General features: G+C 37.5%; 1 protein-coding gene across 6 annotated transcripts in view; it reads left to right on the top strand.

The window, feature by feature from the left end:
* The window catches only part of NR2C1 (nuclear receptor subfamily 2 group C member 1), a 57,021-nt gene that overhangs the window by 24,467 nt on the left and 13,745 nt on the right, over positions 1 to 18,809 (top strand). For 5 of the 6 annotated variants that reach the window (XM_064450957.1, XM_064450976.1, XM_064450948.1 and 2 more), the window contains 6 exons: positions 4,775 to 5,005; positions 8,365 to 8,446; positions 11,209 to 11,388; positions 13,795 to 13,942; positions 14,041 to 14,131; positions 15,431 to 15,615. In XM_064450957.1, the coding sequence (XP_064307027.1) occupies positions 4,775 to 5,005; positions 8,365 to 8,446; positions 11,209 to 11,388; positions 13,795 to 13,942; positions 14,041 to 14,131; positions 15,431 to 15,615 (917 nt within the window). The remainder of the gene's footprint in view (positions 1 to 4,774; positions 5,006 to 8,364; positions 8,447 to 11,208; positions 11,389 to 13,794; positions 13,943 to 14,040; positions 14,132 to 15,430; positions 15,616 to 18,809) is intronic. The other variant, XM_064450994.1, reaches the window with a different exon arrangement.

The following is an 18,809-nucleotide window of genomic DNA, read 5'->3' as shown; positions in this document are numbered from 1 at the left end:
GGGTCACACCAACCCCAGGCAATGCTACAGGCTTGGGGAGGAGTGGCTGGAGAGCTGCCTGGAGGAAAAGGATCTGGGGGTATTGGTTGACAGGCGGCTGAACATGAGCCAGCAGTGTGCCCAGGTGGCCAAGAAGGCCAACGGCATCCTGGCTTATATCAGGAATAGTGTGGCCAGCAGGAGCAGGGAAGTGATAGTGCCCCTGTACTCGGCACTGGTGAGCCGCACCTCGAGTCCTGTGTGCAGTTTTAGGCCCCTCACTGCAAGAAGGACATTGAGTGTCCAAAAAAGGGCAACAAAGCTGGTGAAGGGTCGGGAGAGCAAGTCTTGAGAGGAGAGCTTGAAGGAACTGGGGTTGTTTAGCCTGCAGAAGAGGAGGCTGAGAGGAGACCTTATAGCTCCCTACAACTACCTGAAAGGAGGTTGTAGTGAGGTGGGGGTCGGTCTCTTCTCCCAGGTCACTAGCGATAGAACGAGAGGAAATGAATTTAAGCTGCATCAGGGGTGGTTTAGATTGGATATTAGGAAAAAAGTCTTTACTGAAAGAGTGGTCAGACATTGGAACAGGCTGCCCAGGGAGGTGGTGGAGTCTCCATCCCTGGAGGTATTTAAAAGAAGGGTAGATGTGGTGCTTGAGGATATGGTTTAGTGGTGGACTTGGCAGTGATAGGTTAGTGGTTGAACTCGATGATCTTAAGGGTCTTTTCCAACCTTAACGATTCTGTGATTCTATGATTTTGAGTTTGTATTTTCAAACAATATTTTTTCCCTTATTTTATTATTGTTAAATGAACATAAATAGTTATTTGAAATCTTGAAATACAAACTCCTGAGTAAAAAGTTATTTAAAATGTTCATTAGTCACCCTTTTTAGGGAACGCTAACATTTCTCTAGGATAAAAGTTGCATGTCACAATTTTTGTTAAACAGATATTTCTGTTCAAAACCACCTCTGTTTTAAAGAGGTGGATTAGTTCTCTGTATTTAGACACTTCTTTTCTTTCCCCCTAAAATAGGAACACAGGATTATTGAGGTATTTAATATATTGAAGTGATGCTCAAATAGAAGTCAAAACTTGTTAATGGACAAGACTTAAAAGCAATAAAGGAAAATACTACCCTCTATTATTATCAGGGTGCTTAAATGAAGTACATAGAATCATAGAATTATTATGGTTGGAAAAGACCTCTAGGATCATTAAGTCCAGCTGTCAGGCCAACACCACCATGCCTCCTAAACCATGCCCTGAAGTGCCACATCTACATGTTTTTTGAACAGCTCCACGGATGGAGACTCCACCACCTCCCTGGGCAGCCTGTTCCAATGTCTGACCACTCTTTCAGTAAAGACTTTTTTCCTAATATCCAATCTAAACCACCCCTGATGCAGCTTAAAATCATTTCCTCTCGTTCTATCGCTAGTGACCTGGGAGAAGAGACCGACCCCCACCTCACTACAACCTCCTTTCAGGTAGTTGTAGGGAGCTATAAGGTCTCCTCTCAGCCTCCTCTTCTGCAGGCTAAACAACCCCAGTTCCTTCAAGCTCTCCTCTCAAGACTTGCTCTCCCGACCCTTCACCAGCTTTGTTGCCCTTTTTTGGACACGCTCCAGCAACTCAATGTCCTTCTTGCAGTGAGGGGCCTAAAACTGCACACAGTACTCGAGGTGCGGCTCACCAGTGCCGAGTACAGGGGCACTATCACTTCCCTGCTCCTGCTGGCCACACTATTCCTGATATAAGCCAGGATGCCGTTGGCCTTCTTGGCCACCTGGGCATACTGCTGGCTCATGTTCAGCCGCCTGTCAACCAATACCCCCAGATCCTTTTCCTCCAGGCAGCTCTCCAGCCACTCCTCCCCAAGCCTGTAGCATTGCCTGGGGTTGGTGTGACCCAAGTGCAGGACCCGGCACTTGGCCTTGTTAAACCCCATACAGTTGGCCTTGTCCCATCAATCCAGCCTGTCCAGGTCCCTGTGCAGGGCCTCCCTGGAGAGGGTATTTTTTTAAGCAGAGAATCCTGAATTAATATATTCCTGTTTTATTAACATGATACCTTTAGTGACATTGAGTTTCAGATTATTAGGAAACATAAAATGTTGTCACTGAGCCCTGATGGATTCCTTTGAGAAGATAAGTGGTTGTCTTTTTCCCTCTGTTTTTTTTTCCTCTTATCTCAACATTTAGGTCCTGCACATTGTTATACTTTGGTGGACTGCTTCACTTCTCAGAGTCCCATTGCGATTTAGGTGGAGTTTTTGCATGTATATGGCTATAAGAGGTCAGCTGCAGACAGACTGTGCTTAATAGTTTAAACCGCTTTCTCTTCTGCCTCTTCTCAGTTGTCAAATGCTTGACAGCTGCAGAAACCATTTGTGCAGATTGAATAGCTTCGTATGGATATTAACGTAACACTATACCTACTGTATCACGTAGTGAAAACGAAATGAGCATCCTCCTAGAACTGCAGGAAGCCATTTGAAGAATTGAGACACTATTTGTTAAATAGGAGGTGAAGTGATTTGTGTGAGGTGGCAATGGTTCTTCTGCCTACTGTCCTGCCATATTTATCTACAAATGCATACCTTCTTAAAATTATGGAGCTGCACTACAGTAGAAAAAAGATAATTTTTATCTTTTCTATGGTAAGATACATCCAAAAAATAGTTTCAACTTCAGTTCAAATTTGTATCTTGACCATTCGGGACATGCTGGTTTTTGAATTAGTTTTACAATATACTTTGTATAAACCTAACAGGATGAAGTATATGCCTTTTTTGATGTACACATAGTTGCACTTTTAAGTTTTGATAGGGAGACAGATTTTAGATCAGACAAAGAACAGGTCTGGAAATTCAAGAAACAGCACTGTATTCTGTGTTAGGCTTTTGTACAGGTATGTACCCTGTTGAGGATAACATGCATTGGATTTCTTCTAATCCTGATAAAGCAGATGTGTTTGGAGAGAAGGGGAAGCGAACATCAGCTACTTTGACAATAGCCAGAAATGACACAGGAGAAATAAAGATTGTAAAATGAAGAAAAATGGAGTGGAAGGAGGCAGTTAAGCAAAGAAAATTAAAATAACAAGGAAGTTTGCCTTCTAAAGAATATAGAACCAACATGAAGGAATAGAAAGGAGAAATAAGGGACTGCTATAGTCATTTATGCTGCCAGACGTGGATATTTGAGAACTGAATGGAAAACCCTGTATTAATTGTGTTCATAACTACTGTTAGGGGTTTTGCATTGTCTTCCTACCCTACATCCCAAATCTCATTATAATTTACTTTCTTTTCTTACATCTTTAGCTTCTGGAATTTTATCATCTTTTACCTGGACTTCTCTCTTAAATAAGCTTTTAACTGTGTTTTGCAGAGAAAAAATTTGGAATTTTAGCCATTAAAATGTTAATAGTAAAAGGCCACCTGAAGAGACCAGATCACTTCTGTATATTTTGAAACTCATAAATTCTGTATATTTGAAAATGGCAATATTGATTTATAACTGCTGGGATTAAGTACCCAATAATTTATATCTCTCGCTGCTTATCTTTTTAAAATATAAGCTATACACAGGCTTTTTGAAACATTTAAGTATGTTGAACATTTAGAGAAAGTAATAAGGTAGTTGTGAAGGTGCAGTAGCAAAGTTTATAAAGACTTTTGTGAAATTATGCCTCATTCTGTTTATTTGTGCCCCTGTTCTCCACCTAGAAAACATAGTTAATATTGCTGCCCTAATTACATGAAACTAGTTATAAATGTTAGGCCATAAATTAAATTGTTTCATCAGTAAAAAGGACCGTATAAATGTTAGGAATGGATAGATGGACATGAATGCTTGGTTGAAGCTAATTTATTGATCTGGAGTTCAGAAATAGTGTACAGGAAGCAGTCTTTGTAGAATGGTTCTCCTTAGTCTCCAGAATAAACCAGGCAGGTTTCTGTAAAGGCATTTTGATGGAGAAAGGCAGAAAGTCACTAAAAGTGAGATTTATAGTAGGAGAATTATGGAATCTTGATTATTTTCTCTGAGGATTATAATCTTCTGACAAAGCTGGCAAAAATTGAGTTTACTGGAGGATTATTGAATAGAGTTCTACTACATCTGTGCTTGAAAATAGGGATAAAATGGTAACAAACAGTCTGTAGGTCTGTTCTTGATTATGAAATGATCCATGAAAGTAAATTTTTCCTCTTAAAAAATTCTGTTTTATTTTATTTAGAAACATATATGAAAAGACAAGAAAAAAAAGAAGCCTAAAATATATATATAGGCACAACAAGATGATTGCTTTTCTTTCTGCTTGATGCTTACATTTTTTCACTTGGAAGACCACATTTGTGTTTTTAAGAAGCTTCTTGTTAAGCAGCCAAATCTGGGAGGTGCTAAGCACTTCATGTGGTATGCAGTGAATTCAAGAGTTAAGATTTCTCATAACCTGATGGGTGCTAGGGTTGAGATACATCGAATTCTGGATGCTAGAATTTGTCAGGGGTTTTGGTAGTGTTCTAAACGCACAGGCCATTTGTGAAACTTGAGTGTGAATGCAAGTTTTGACTTCAAACACCCTTGATCGAAGTGTGTTTCAAATACAGTGAAAATCTAAGGTTTCACCTGAGTTTACTTCACTCTTGTGTGACAGAGCAGAAGACGATCCTGCTGCTTCACAAATGTCAAAGGCAAAATTCCCGTTTTCTTCAAGTGCCCAGATTGGGCCATAAAGGTGAACTTAAATTAACATACCACAATTTGAGATAAATGTATTATTAGATTGTCACAGATCAGCAGACGGGCCAGAAGATTCAGATTGTTACAGCACTTGATCAGAGCTCAGCAGGCAAGCAGTTCATCTTAACAAATCATGATGGCTCTACCCCAAGCAAGGTGATCCTTGCCAGACAAGATTCCACTCCAGGAAAAGTTATCCTGGCAACTCCAGACGCTGCAGGTGTCAACCAACTGTTTTTTGCATCCCCTGATATATCTGCACAACACATCCAGGTAGATAATCCACTTTATTTCATAATTTTGGTGCAAATGGGATAAGAAGAGATGTTTTATTTCCAAATATGTCTGTCTGGGTTCTCCTTTTTTGAGTTGTGTTTTTTTTTTTTTAACAATATACTTTCCCTTGGATTAGGACTCAGTATGGATACTTAGAAATTATAAACAAAACTTTTTTTTTGCAAATTTATTGCTTTTAGAATTTATACCCTGGCTCATGAGTTTAGAAAGAATACTGTTATTTCTATTGTTATTTCCAGTTCCTGCTGTACCAACAGTCCTTTATTTCTGCTTCATTGACTCTCCATCTGTTTTCATGTATTGTTGAAAACATACTCTTTTCTCCCTTGTCTTTATCACTGAACAATTTCCTTCTGCTTGTTTTCCTTTTCGTACACTGTTCTAACTACTGTTCACCTGTGTGAATTGTACTCCAAGGTAGTTTCTCTGAGAGACTGTTTAATAGGGAAGTACATCACTCAGTGGGGGTGTGAAAATAGCACTAAAGATGTGAGATTGTAACTAGTCAGGGTTGTAACTCCCTTATCTGGTCCCTAGTGCACCTCACTCCCCTGCACATTTTATGTGCTGCTTTCTTCAGTCTTCACCCTCCAACTTCCAAGGTGTCTGCCCTATATCCTCACATGGCAAGGATGGGATGGCACTGATGTGAAGGGCGTGAAGAACATGCACAGAAGACCTGGGAGATGCGAGCTCCTTCACCATGAAGTAGGAGGTTACTGTACTCCAGCTAAAGCGTAGTCATTGCATATTGTTTACCCATGTACATTTATGCTGCTGTTCAAATACATCAGTGGTAGGCGAAGCAACGTTAGCGTAGCTACAGCCCACTTAGTGTCTTAAACTTAAACAATGGTCAGAAGCAAGTGCTTAAGGAAAGGCAATAACAACCAGACAAGTAAATAATGATCCTTCTGAGCATATCCTTTCACTTCCATTAGTTGATGGCTTAGAGCAACCCCCTGATTTGGAGATTGCAGTGAGACCATCACATTCAATAGCTGCCACTAAAGTTTAATAATCTTTTTTGTTATTTATATAGACCATATATGCTTTGGTCTGTATAATATCCAATAGTATAATTGTATGTTGTGCAAAGAATACTGTAGTTAATCTTCTGAGAGAAATATTTAATTAGGTGTCTCTTGCACTATAAGAAACAGCAATTAAAGACTCTATTGTTTTTATAAGCCACTATCATATGCTCTTTCAAGTAATCTCTTTCCCTAAAGAAGACCCCTGATCTTTTTTAGTGTATGCTCTTCTCAGAGCCAGTCTGCTACTCTGATTCACTACCCACATGTTGTCCAAGCTTGAAACATTTCTCTGCATTGTATATTGCGTATTGTTTTTGAAACTCACAAATCTTTGCAAATAAACACCCAAGGTCCTTGCTCCAAAGAATTTGATTGCCATGAATACGGGAGCAGTAACAAAAGTCAATCCTGTTGAGAGGCATTTAAGCATGTTTAGGAGTATCATATATTTTGTGTTTTAATTAAACTGTAGCAAAAGCATAAAACAGATGAGAAGTGTGCCACACTGGTTTAAAGGACAAAAGTCAGGTATAGGGACAGTCTGGACAAAAAATTAAAAGCTTCAGTTCTGATTTTGCAGTTTGGGCAAAACAGGTTAGTTTGAGAGACAATGGACTATTCTGTCACTTTAGATTTTCCTGTTGTCAGTTAACATGTATGGGTAGAGATTTTTCCCCCACTTAAAGCTGGTGAAATACAGAGTACCATTCATTTGTTGTTCGACTGTATCCTCTTTGGGATCTTTCATATTTTTTCCCCTAAATTATATTTTCATCTGCAGTTTCACCTTTTTTTGTTGTTCTTCTGTAACCTTCACTTAAATGCCCATTCATTTGCTCTGCAAAAACCCTCTCCTTTGTTGTCTCTTATCTTTACTTTGACTCATTTGGCAAAGTCCTTTTTCCCACCATGTGTTTCACCTTCAGTGATTCTCCTTCATCTTTTTATTCCTCATGTTCAAGGTCAGTTGATGAGTTCTCCGAGACTGGGATTTTTATCTCCTCGTGGGCCAAATTCTGTAGTCCTTCCTCATGCGGAACTTCCTATTTCAGTGCAGGTTTCATTTACAGAAGGACTTAGAATTTGTTTATATATATTTTATATAATATAATTAAAATACATAATGTTAATAATAGAAGTTAGGAAGGAATGAAAGTTTAATATTCTTTTACTCATCAATGCTATTTTTCTTAAGAATATCTGATATTAAAAGAAAACATAGATGAATCTCTGAGACAGTGTTGTTAATAAAGGCTAACTAGAAAGAAGTATGACTGTTAAATGTTCCCATATATATCACCTGTACTAGCTTACAAACTTTCAAGAAAAAGTTATTTCTTCATTTTCTCCATAAAAGATAAGGTACTTTCTTTTTCAGTAAGTTATCTTTCTTTTTATCAGAGGTCCTGTTTTGAATATGCAAAGCAAGAATGAGAGAGTCTGACTTCACATTAAGACACAGTAGAAGTTAGAAACTCTTAAAAATTCTAAATCATACTCTTTTTAATGGGAAGAATAATTCGTTCGTTTCCGCTTTGCATTATTGTCAAGCTGATCTTTGTTGTTACTTGTGGTCATATGTGTTCCTGTTTTAAATTTTTTGCTATGCTTTGTTTATGTTGCAGTGGGATAGAGTTTTTAAAGATCAAATGGAAGGCTATAGCACCTACCCTGTAGTGCTGGGGTTCTAATATTATGGGCCTGATGAAGTTTACAGGTACCAGAAATAAATGAATGAGACAAGGCAAGAATACTGTAATAATGTCAAACTGTTACCAAAAGCCAAACTATAGCACTTGATGGTTAATGATAGTGTCCAGAGTATGTTTTCTATTGGTCCATTGTTTATGTGTATTATAAAAAAAAGTTAATAAATCTTAATATAGTAGGCTTTACAAGGGATGTTTTGTTCCTTCTGTTTAATGCTGTAGTCTCATTTCTGCTATGAATGAGTCAGTAGGATATAAAACCAAAATTGAACTAAAGGTAAGTGTATACAGATGCAAACTGTTTTTCAAAATGTCAATCAGTTCTGCAGAGGTAGTATTTAAATAAAGGAAATCCTGAAGTCTTTTTAGAGGTATTACAAGTAAAACTTTTGTTCCATCCTGAAAAGGAGCTTAATGGCATGGCAGGTAGCTCCTTTGTGTCTATGAAGACTGTAAAATATAGTCAAGAAAACTTCATACTTTGTTGATTTGGTCCCCTATCTTAGAGGAAAACCACAAGCGTGAGATTGATTTTAAACTTTCTTGATGGTAAAAAAGAAAAATTAAATTCTTTCATACTTTCTTCCAGATTTTAACAGACAACTCTCCCAATGAACAGGGCCTAAATAAAGTATTTGAACTGTGTGTTGTATGTGGAGACAAGGCATCAGGTATTTACTTTTTCTTTATTTTTTTTTCTTTTTATGGCGGTGCAATTTTGTAAAAGCAGTTTAAAATTCTTCTGAAGCTATACAACGGTTTGCATGCATATACGTATATATACATATATACATACAGGCACACACGCACAAACACTAAGGATAAGCTACGCTTTCAGTGGAGAATTACATTAAATGTTACTCTAGTGTCCATGAGTGGATTTACTTATTGATGGTTTACATCAAAAACGTAATGCTTTCTACCAGATAATTTTTTCTTTTTTTTCTTAGGCTGATAAATTCTATTTTCTATTATAAAAATTTGGATGATAAAATTACTTAAGCAACAATGTTGAGAGCTTTTTCTTCCTTAAAATAAGACCATGTGGTGAACTTTATTATTGTTGACAGGTTCTCTTAAAATATATAAGAAACCTATTCATTATTTTAAATATGAAACCAGTAGGCAAGGGAGTATATGAAAAAAGAGCTAATGCAAGATTTATGCAGGACAGTTATTTGAAGAACCATTGCTAAAATTGTAAAAATGCATTATAGTTCCAATAAAAAATCAGCTTAAGAATGGTGTATTCATATATTGCCACCAAAGTAGAGTGCTAAGGTAAGAAAAGAAAAATGTTTCATGCGCTATATTTTGTGTAATGATATTAAGAGACTAGAAGGAAGAATAGCAGGAGCAGTGTGCTGGCAGACTCTGTCTCCCACATTCACTTTGCATGTGTGCCTGCCATCAGGTGTTCCAGATCTGTCAGAGGTGGAATTACTGAGAGGGTGTCTTGTCTTTTATTATTTGAAAAAGAAAACAGAAAGGAGAGAGAGAGCGAACTACAAGGGCTGTTTCCTCAGCATGCTTTAGCTGAAAGCTCCTTTTTCTTTGCACTTTCTTTGTTACAGAAGATAATGGAGCGTGAAAGAGATGAGACATTGATCTTTGCTCTTTACTTCGCTAAAATTAGACTACGTAGGGAAATGGTTGCTCCATCAGAAAATTCTTATGGTTTGTCAGAGCGAGGTCTGTGTGATGGACCTCCAGTAATGTCAAAATATGACAGCTGCAGTTAGATGCTCCTTTTGAAAAGCAATAGAAATAAAGTGTATAAAAATGGGGTGCCAGGGGGAAGAAGTTGTTAATGTTAAGATATCACCATGAGAAGTAGTAGGATGTAGATCAAACTGTGTAGAAGAAAAAACAAATTTAAAAAATTTTCTACTGCAGCAAAGTTTAGCATAAAAATTATAGTTCCTAGAGCTCTAAATACACGTCAGATTTCACCCATCTCAAAGGAAATTTCAAATTTCTGCCAAACACAAGGCAAAGATCTAGTTAGTCTGTTCCACTTGGCAGGATTCCTCTGGCTCCCGGTAGAAGGCTGGAGGTTTCCTTGAGAGGTTGGAGATCCCAGGAGATATTACTCCTGTCCAAGGGTTGTCGAGCAATGGTAGTGAATTTGCGCAGAGTGCCATGTTTCCCTGAGCAGCTGCAGGTCCTGGGGAGCCTCCTGTGTGACAAGCAGTGTCAAGCGAACTGCTTTGCCATCACCTCCAAGCTGAAGTCCGAGAAGCTACATCAAAGAGCAGGTGAAGCAGCAGCCCAGGCACTTTGCAGGACGGAAACTAAGTATTCACAATCCAGCTGCTGTTAAAATGTTACTGCTTTTAATTATATTCTTTTAATATAAAATAAATTTTCATAAATGTCATATTTTAATAGTGTGATAATGTGGTTGTGATAAAGGAATCTAGAAAACCTATCAGAATTTCTAGAAACTTCAGGCTGGCAAGGTTAATGTATCTGAAAAGTCTGTGAGGTCTAAGGAAAGAACCTAAAAATGTATTTTCCCATACATTAGTTCATATTTGAGATTGCAGAAATATGCCCTACTTAGGTTAAAGAGCAGCCTTGGTGCCTTTTTGTGTGTTTGTCTGTGATCTTCGGTTTTAGATTTTTTTTCAGGATCATAGAATTAAAATTGTTGGAATTGCCAAGCATGCCTGAATCAAAATCAGTACGTTTTAGTAATATTTGTGGTTTGTGCTATTGCAGAATCAAAACAATACTTTTAAAAAATAGCTTTTAAACTTGGCTTTTTTGTAGAGTATATCCTAGATATTTTTATATATTAGTAGTATATATCAGAAAATTCACAGGAGAACTGATTTCTTTTTAAAAAAAAAATAGCTATTTTAGATTATTCTGTCATTGAAGTTTTACTGAAAGAGCTTAAGGATGTACCATTACTCTGTAGGAAAATGAAAGATGAAAGTAAAGCTTTGAAGTGATTGCCTACTGCTGTCAAATGCCATGTTTGTGCTTTCCATGGATCCGTTAGATTTAATGCATACAGTTTTGACAGCTAATTTGGTAATGAGCAATAACAGGGCTTGACTGTAGGGACACTTTTAAAAAAATCACTAAAAAAAATGTATAAATTAAAAGTTTTCTTCTATGTTCTTGCTAACCTCTTTTCTTAGCTTTTTTTAACACCACTGTCAACAGATTCAGCAAGAAATTAATAAGCAACTTTCCTGTTCATAAAATCTGTCCTGTTCAAATGCTTTAAACTAGAAAAATGGTTCACCTGCTTCTTCATGTTGTTCTGTAGCCACGATGTATTTTAAGATTTGTAATCTATGGGGGAAAAAGTATTCTTTTTCTGGGTAAAATAGCAAATACTTTGTTTTTAATAAATATAAACTCTAAAAAAAATTACAGTGTAAAATTAATGTTGTGATTTATGTTGTTCTGTAACTAGGGCGTCACTATGGAGCAGTAACTTGTGAGGGATGCAAAGGATTCTTTAAAAGGAGTATACGGAAGAATTTAGTTTATTCGTGCCGAGGAACAAAAGACTGTGTCATTAACAAACACCACCGGAATCGATGTCAGTACTGTAGGCTGCAGAGATGCATCGCGTTTGGCATGAAACAAGATTGTAAGTCTGAATAAGTGTAAATTATTGTAGCTGGCAGCTATGTTAAAGTTTGTGCTACAAAAGATATGCTTTGTATTAATACAAGTTGTTATCTTGATTTTATATTTTTAAATAATTGTATCTTCTTCCTTTAAAGAATTGTGCAAGTTTGGCGCATCAGACGTCTGAAATGTTTTCAAGTGTACATATTGCTTGATTAACTTAATAAGCACATTGCATGAGGGAAAAGTTATTCTTAGGTTGCAAATGTCAAGCATGTCTTCATGTTCGGTTTTTATGTATGCAGTTCAATTTTCCTATGTGTAAGTGAAGCTGCTGAACGTTTCTAATCCTTCTACCTTCTTGCCACATTTTCCACTGCTGAGGTTGCTGGCAATTGCTGTTCGCTCTTGGCAAAGCTCTGCAGAGACAGTTATTCACAAGGCAGAGATCCATAGTGATCTAGAGATCAGTTCTTACGTATTCCTATGAATTTCAAGTTCCTTTTTAGATTTCCATACATTGGGTGTAGTGATACTGTAATACCACAGCAGTATCAGAATACTAAATATGCAGAAAACCAAGCAATAGATGAAGTCTTCAGCCCCAATACTGCCACGCTGTTGCTATACACACAGTATTAGCCTTGTGCTCTGCTGTCTGCCATTCAGCTCTATTTTGCTGACCCTCTTGAACCTCTGTGGATGTTCCCCTCCTTACAGTCCTGCTTCTGCCAGCAGAAACCAGTAACACTTTTCCAGCTCAGAGGAATTGAATTGAGAAAGGGAGGAAAAGCTGGGGTGGTGAAAGTGGATCTTTACCCTCTAATGCAGTACTTCACCCCACCATGGAACACTTTTCAAGCAGAACAGAACACTGGCATTGGGGGTCAGCAGACAGGAAAAGGATCTCTGGGTTGTGGGGGAATACTGAGTGGAGGACAGGGGTGTTTTGGCATAAGAAGTCTCATTCCTCAGTGGAGTGGGGAGAGGAAAGAAAACTTAGCACCGTCTTGTACTGTAGCTCCTTCAGTGGGGTTATTTGTCCCTTGAAGAAGTCTTGGCCCTTTCTCAGCAAACTCGGATCCAGCTAGCAAGCACAGGGTTAGTGAAGGAAGATAAAAGACATTTGCCTCCATCTCTCTCCCTGTCATAGCACCATTCGTGCGTTACGGGCTAGTTTTAATGGCATTGTCAATACTTCATGATACTATGACATTTGCTTTTATGATACTTATCAATGTACAAATTCGAATAGCATCACAAACTTGAAAGCTTTTTATTTTTTTTCTTTAGTTACAGATTTTCCAAAACTGTATAATTGAAAAAAAAATTAGTTTCCTTTTCCTGTTTGCTTTTGTATTTTGAAATAATGAACTTTCAGGATTCTCTTTATAGGCTTAAACAGTTTCTATGTCCAGTACAATATTAAAGAGGTTCTGCGAGCTGGTGCTTATCAGGCTGGTGATTCGATGCATATTTTAAATTACATATAGGCCTGGTTTGTGACTCTCTTTCAGGATCTTATTCCAATCTATAAAATTACTTGCACCACTTTAAAATTGTGGAAGAACAACTTACTGTGTATTTTTAAAAGATTTGTATTTTGTAAATACCTTTTATTGATTTTTACAGTAACACAGTCTTAAGTTAGTTATGTTATTCTTCCAGAAATTAAATTTTCCTTTTAAACTTCTAAAATCAAACTGTAAGTTGGTTTCTTTTCGCTTTATTCCATGAAGCTAGAGAGTTCCCTGTAGGGTATAATACTATAAGGTTCATTTTAATTTTATCTAATCCATCCAAAGGAAGGTGATGTATTTGTAGGCTAAAGCCCAGATTCATACCACCTAGTTTCACTGAGCTATTCTAATTGAAAATCTGCTGCTTCTGTAAAGTCAGTGATTGTAGGTCAGGATGTCTCCCAGATCTTAAGTGGTCTGAACTGAACTTTGTGAATGTCCCTTTCCCCCTTTATTGTCTAATGACCTAACTTGTGAAACTTCTTTAAGTGCATAAATTTATGTTGGTTCAACCCAGACCCACAATCCATGGAAAAGGCTACCATGTCCTTTAGGAATGAACTGAATGCGTGGGAGAGTGAAACTGAGAGAAGGAGAAGCTGTAAGCCTCCACTTAAAAATCCACATTAAAAATAAGGGGATTTCTCCCTTAATTCTAACCTGAAAAATTTATGTCTGTATGTTTGGTCTCAGACTTTGACTACTACATTATTTCATTAAGAACAAATCAAATCACTGTGTTGTTCTTTACCCAAGTTGTTAGTTTATTGGTTATGGGATATTTTGTTGTTGTTATTTTCAGAATCATTATTAAAGTTGCAGATTAAATAAAGAGAGGGAAAAAATTATTATTTCTTAGTCTGAAATTTGGGATGTGACTTAATAGTTGCATATTGATTTGTTAGCTGTGCAGTGTGAGAGGAAACCTATTGAAGTGTCAAGAGAAAAATCTTCAAACTGTGCAGCTTCTACAGAAAAGATCTACATTCGGAAAGATCTTCGTAGTCCATTAGCTGCAACTCCAACTTTTGTAACAGACAATGAAACAGCAAGGTATGTAGATTCTACTCAGAAGCAGCTCCTGTTTCCTGAAACAGGAAAAATTAATTTTAAAATTAATAAAAATTAAAATTTGTGCTGTTTTGTGTCAGATCAACAGGTCTGCTGGAATCAGGAATGTTTGTTAACATTCATCAGTCTGCAATAAAAAATGAGCCTACTGTGCTGATGACTCCAGATAAGGTATATGATGATATGATTGATACATTAAGCAGTTGATTGCTGTAATTGAGTTTGTAGGGACGGAAGGATTCCGATTCGTTGTGCTTCTGTTCTGTTAAATTTATTTTTAAAACACTCCTTTACAACATTATCCAGTGCTGTAAATGCCTTCTCTTCACAAGAATGCTTTAGCCTTGTATGGTGAAAATGCTAAACTCTACAAAGTAAATGCCTTCCTCCACGTTTTTAGAGAGCTTTAAGGGCTACCTTGTTTTCCTTTGTATTGGGTAATCCTGACACTTGGGTATTTCTTTTGCCCCAATAAAGTGAGATGTTTGCAAAACCTCACACATCATTATCACAGTGCATTTCATAAATACTGTTAGGTTTTTTTCCCCTGAATTGCTAATTTTTTTTGCAAAGCTAATAAGTGCTATCTCAGCAACAATCTTATTTCTGAGCTGCTTTTCCTTTGTTTCTATTTTGTTACGCTTACTGATCCACTGAAACCATGTGGTAACTTCCCTACACAGGCACAGTAGGAAGCTTTTGTATTTTTGTAGCTGATATTAAATTACCTCGTACTGTTTCCATGCATTTTGTTTCGCTTGCTCTGTCTGCAGAGGGCCCTGTCAGAAGTTGTTGATTCCATTTCACATTCCTGGCTCTGTTCGTAGCGCAAGCTAAATGATATGTAGCATGCTTGTGTTAGTAGCAGCATACTTGTCTGTAATCATGCACTTTCCTTAATTTTTTTTTTGTGGGGCAGGGTGGGAAACATGTGTTACTGCCTCTCCGAGTTGTTGGTCAGTCCTGAATCACCTTGTTCCCTTGCAGTTTAAATAAAGACATAAAAACCAAAAAGGCTGCAGCAGAATTCTTCTTCTGCTTGCTTCTAAAGGTGACTTTTCATCCATTCTTTCTTTTCAAACATTCTCCTACCCTATTACTACTGACTCATTTACATGAGGAAGGAAGGAAGATGCTAAAAATACAATGTAGTGCAGTCGTATAGTCCTGGTGACTGACTAGTGAGTGGAAATTATAAATTCTCTTTCAGCACTTGCTTACCATCTGTAGCATTCTTTCTGGAAGAAGTAGATAGCTATTCCAAGTAAAAGTAAATGTCTAAATATTTCATATTTTAGAAGCAGCACAGTGTGTAATTGCTGCATTACAATTACCCATTTACTGAAAACAATAATTTTCTTACAGGTCTATTCACATGCTCAATTATTCATTTATGTAAAAGTTAGATTCTTCTATTGCAAGTTAACTTCTGCCAATATGAGAGAATTAAAAGTTCTACTTTTCCCTTAGGTTGAAGCATGTCAGGGAGATTTAAGTACACTGGCAAATGTGGTGACTTCATTAGCAAATCTCAGTAAATGCAAAGACATGTCACAAAGCAGTACAGAGCTATCTATGATTGAGAGTTTAAGTAATGGAGATGCGTCATTATCTGAACTCCAGCAAGAAGAACAAGCTAGTAGTGATGTTACAAGGTAAGGCACGTTGCTCTTGAAAATACTATTCTTTTCAAGACGGTCTCTGTCCACTCAGACCATTAATTAAATCATCACAGGGTAGGAAATTTATCTGCATTAAAAATGGTAATAACAGCCTAAGCTCATGTAGAATATAAATCTTGTAAGATTCTTCCAAGTGAAATCATAAGGAACTTCTATTTGAAAAATAAATACTTTCAGTTGTTTGTACTTGAAATTAATTCCAATGTAAATGTTAGAGCTGTTTATCTTACCTTTTGGTTGGCCTTAAATAATGTGTGTTAGACCTTGTACAATAGTCTTAGTACTTTGTATCATCCTGGAAAACTGTTTCTTAGAGATCTCATCTGTGTAAGTAGTTTAATGCCTGTAACTATTAATTGCCTTCAAAGCTTGAAAAGCACGTTCTTCCTACACAGGAGAAGTCACAGAATTCTCACCATCAATACAAATACATTCAATGAGTATCTTAAAACCAGTGCAAGGCACAAGTTTGTAACTGAGCCATTTTGGTGAACCTAAGTGTAAGATACTTCATGTAGTACGTACTCAGTTATTCTGTCAATCACAATCATGTTCTGCCTTGATTGTCATCTCATGCAAGCTTCTGACAGCTGTCCCAGCAATATTCCTTTACACACCATCTACATTGTACGTGCTGTTTTGAAACAGTGTATGTGGAGTAAATCTATCAAGGAAAAAAGATCGGTATATAGGGAAGTAGTTTGTACTGACTGAAATACAGGGTTTCCCCTATGGTCTCTACTGCTTTGTGCAATTGCAAGCAGAATATATTTGTTCCACTCCTTTCTTTATACGCTGTTTTGAAAGTGACTTCATATAGGTGCTGATTTGGGCCTTTGCTGTGTTCTCCTAGGTAAAGAATATAAGAATACGCTGTGTAAAAAGTATTGTTGTACATGCTGATAAACTTCATTCAATACTATGGCTGTTCAAATAGATGTAGTAACCTTTCATTTCTTTATTTCCTGGCACTTTCAGATGCTTGCATTTGCCAACTTCAGTGTTTCTGTTCAGTTTTGAAAACCGGTTTATGAAAAGGCATCAAGTTCTCTCAGCCAGAGAGCTTGAAAGAACTCTGACTCAGCTTAATGCGTGCTCTTGTCCGGTAGGTTACCGAATAGATTTCCAGTGAGGAGGTTCAAATTAAATATTCCTCTGAAAGGGAATTTGTTACCCAAGCAGAAACTAAAATTTTTATCTCTATCTTTGATTCCCTTGCCAGGCCCTATGCCAGCAGGATCTAAGAGACACAGATGTTTGCTGAAGAAAAGGAGTTTAAGGGATTTCAGGAAGCAAGTTTTAACCATCCATGTTTTTAATGTATTTTATTATATTCCATTGCTTGCAGCTTACAGTAGTTAAACTTTCACTTTTGGTGACACAAATTTAGTGTACAGCTTTGCTGCTAGCATTCTGCTGCTTTTATTTTGTAATGTTATATGCCTTGCCCCCTAATAGCTTCATTATTGATGTTCGTTTTTTACAGTTTATCAGCAGTCCTATATATCTGTTAGTGACTGAGCCTGACAAAAAGAGAACCAAATTTGTTCATGCCATTTTCTCACTTTGTGGGCTAGTTTTTGCAGCTTCCAGGCAAGCTTCATTCCAGATTGTCTTTTCCTTGGTGTTTTACCTTGCAATCATTGCTCACGTTGGGGCTTCATGTATGAAAAGGACCCACAATGCTGAGCCACGAGGAAGCAAAGCTTCTACTGACTTCTGCTGGCTTACTACTGCCAGCTTAGGAGTTAGAAGGGAGAAGATTTCTTTGCAGGCAAACATTCAAGAATAAGTTGGAATCAAAGTATCACAGGCAGACATGGTTAACCAGTGTATCTGCCCACCCTATTCAAAAAAGGAATCTTCAGCCTATACTAGAATAAATACAGGATCGTGGCAGATGCCTATGGCATTTTCCTTTTTGGGAAAGGAGTGATCTTGTTCCTCTCTTACATTTCTGTCCCTGCTACATGAAGAGCCCTGCAGAGATCCCATTTTTCCTAGGAAGCAGCTGCCACTGAGCTCCTGGGTTTGCCTGTTCTACCTAACACTGCTAAGAGTGAGGCCTGCAGGACCTGAAACTTAGACCTCCTAGCAGGAGCCTAATAACATAACTTCTAGGGCTTACCCCCAAGTGCATTCCCTTTATGCCTACTTCTGTATACCAGAGACAGAAGTCCCAGATGTATCTGTATAGTCCACTTACGTCTGTTAGTCCACTTGTGCTTGCCCCAGTCACCGTCATGTGTATGCATCAAGGGATACAGCCCATTGTAGGACCAAAAACTAGTTCATTTACCATCTCAAGCCTGAGGCAGTGTCAGCAGCTCTTTTACTGTGATGTTTCATTTGGTTGTAAATGGTTATGTCAAACTTAGTTAACATTTAGGTTTGGGTTTTTTTAGGATGTTAATGAATTTAGATAGCTAGGGAGTATGGGGAAAGAGAGGGTGGCAAAGTTCTACTCCAGACTTTGGCATTAAATCCGTGATTTTAGATTCTGCGGTAATAAACATGTCTCTAGAAATTGAGAATCAGCTCTACATACAAGGTGACAATCAGCTTTTGTAAAGTTTTCCGACCAGGGTGCAGAAGTTTTTCATGCAACACTGTATAAAAATGATACTGCTGTCAGGATATGTCATCTGCCTGTAGGCAGTGATCAAGTCTGTACATTTTTGATTGAAGCTATATCAGTTGTGGTTCTCAGGTATATTCGTGAACAGAAAAACAACAAATCTGTTATCAAACAACAAAATAATGAGTTATGTATCTGTGCTTGTCCTGACATCTCCCCTGTAACGTTTATGCATGTGACAGGAGTCAGTGCTCCACATCAAAGGGTACTAAGGATGGTACTGAAAGCATGAGTGCTTTCTCTTACATATTTTGAAACAGTCTTTTCAAGTTAAGTTGAACAACCTACCCACAACTCGTTACTTTAAAACAACAACAACAAAAAAAACCCAACAGCTTATTCTGTTTGTTCTTCACAGCAGCAAAAATCTGTAAAATTTATATTTGCATTAAGTTGCTTTAACAGCAGTCTGATGATCATGTCCTCAAAACGCTTATGCCAGCGCTCTCAGTAAACATCACTAAAGAGATCTTGAAAGGCAAACTGTGATTCAGCAGCACTATCAATATGTCAAAACTGTGAATTTGCT

Source organism: Phalacrocorax carbo, chromosome 1 (genome assembly GCF_963921805.1).
Source record: "Phalacrocorax carbo chromosome 1, bPhaCar2.1, whole genome shotgun sequence".
Classification (NCBI taxonomy): Eukaryota; Metazoa; Chordata; class Aves; order Suliformes; family Phalacrocoracidae; genus Phalacrocorax; species Phalacrocorax carbo.
This window is presented reverse-complemented; position numbering and strand designations above follow the sequence as displayed.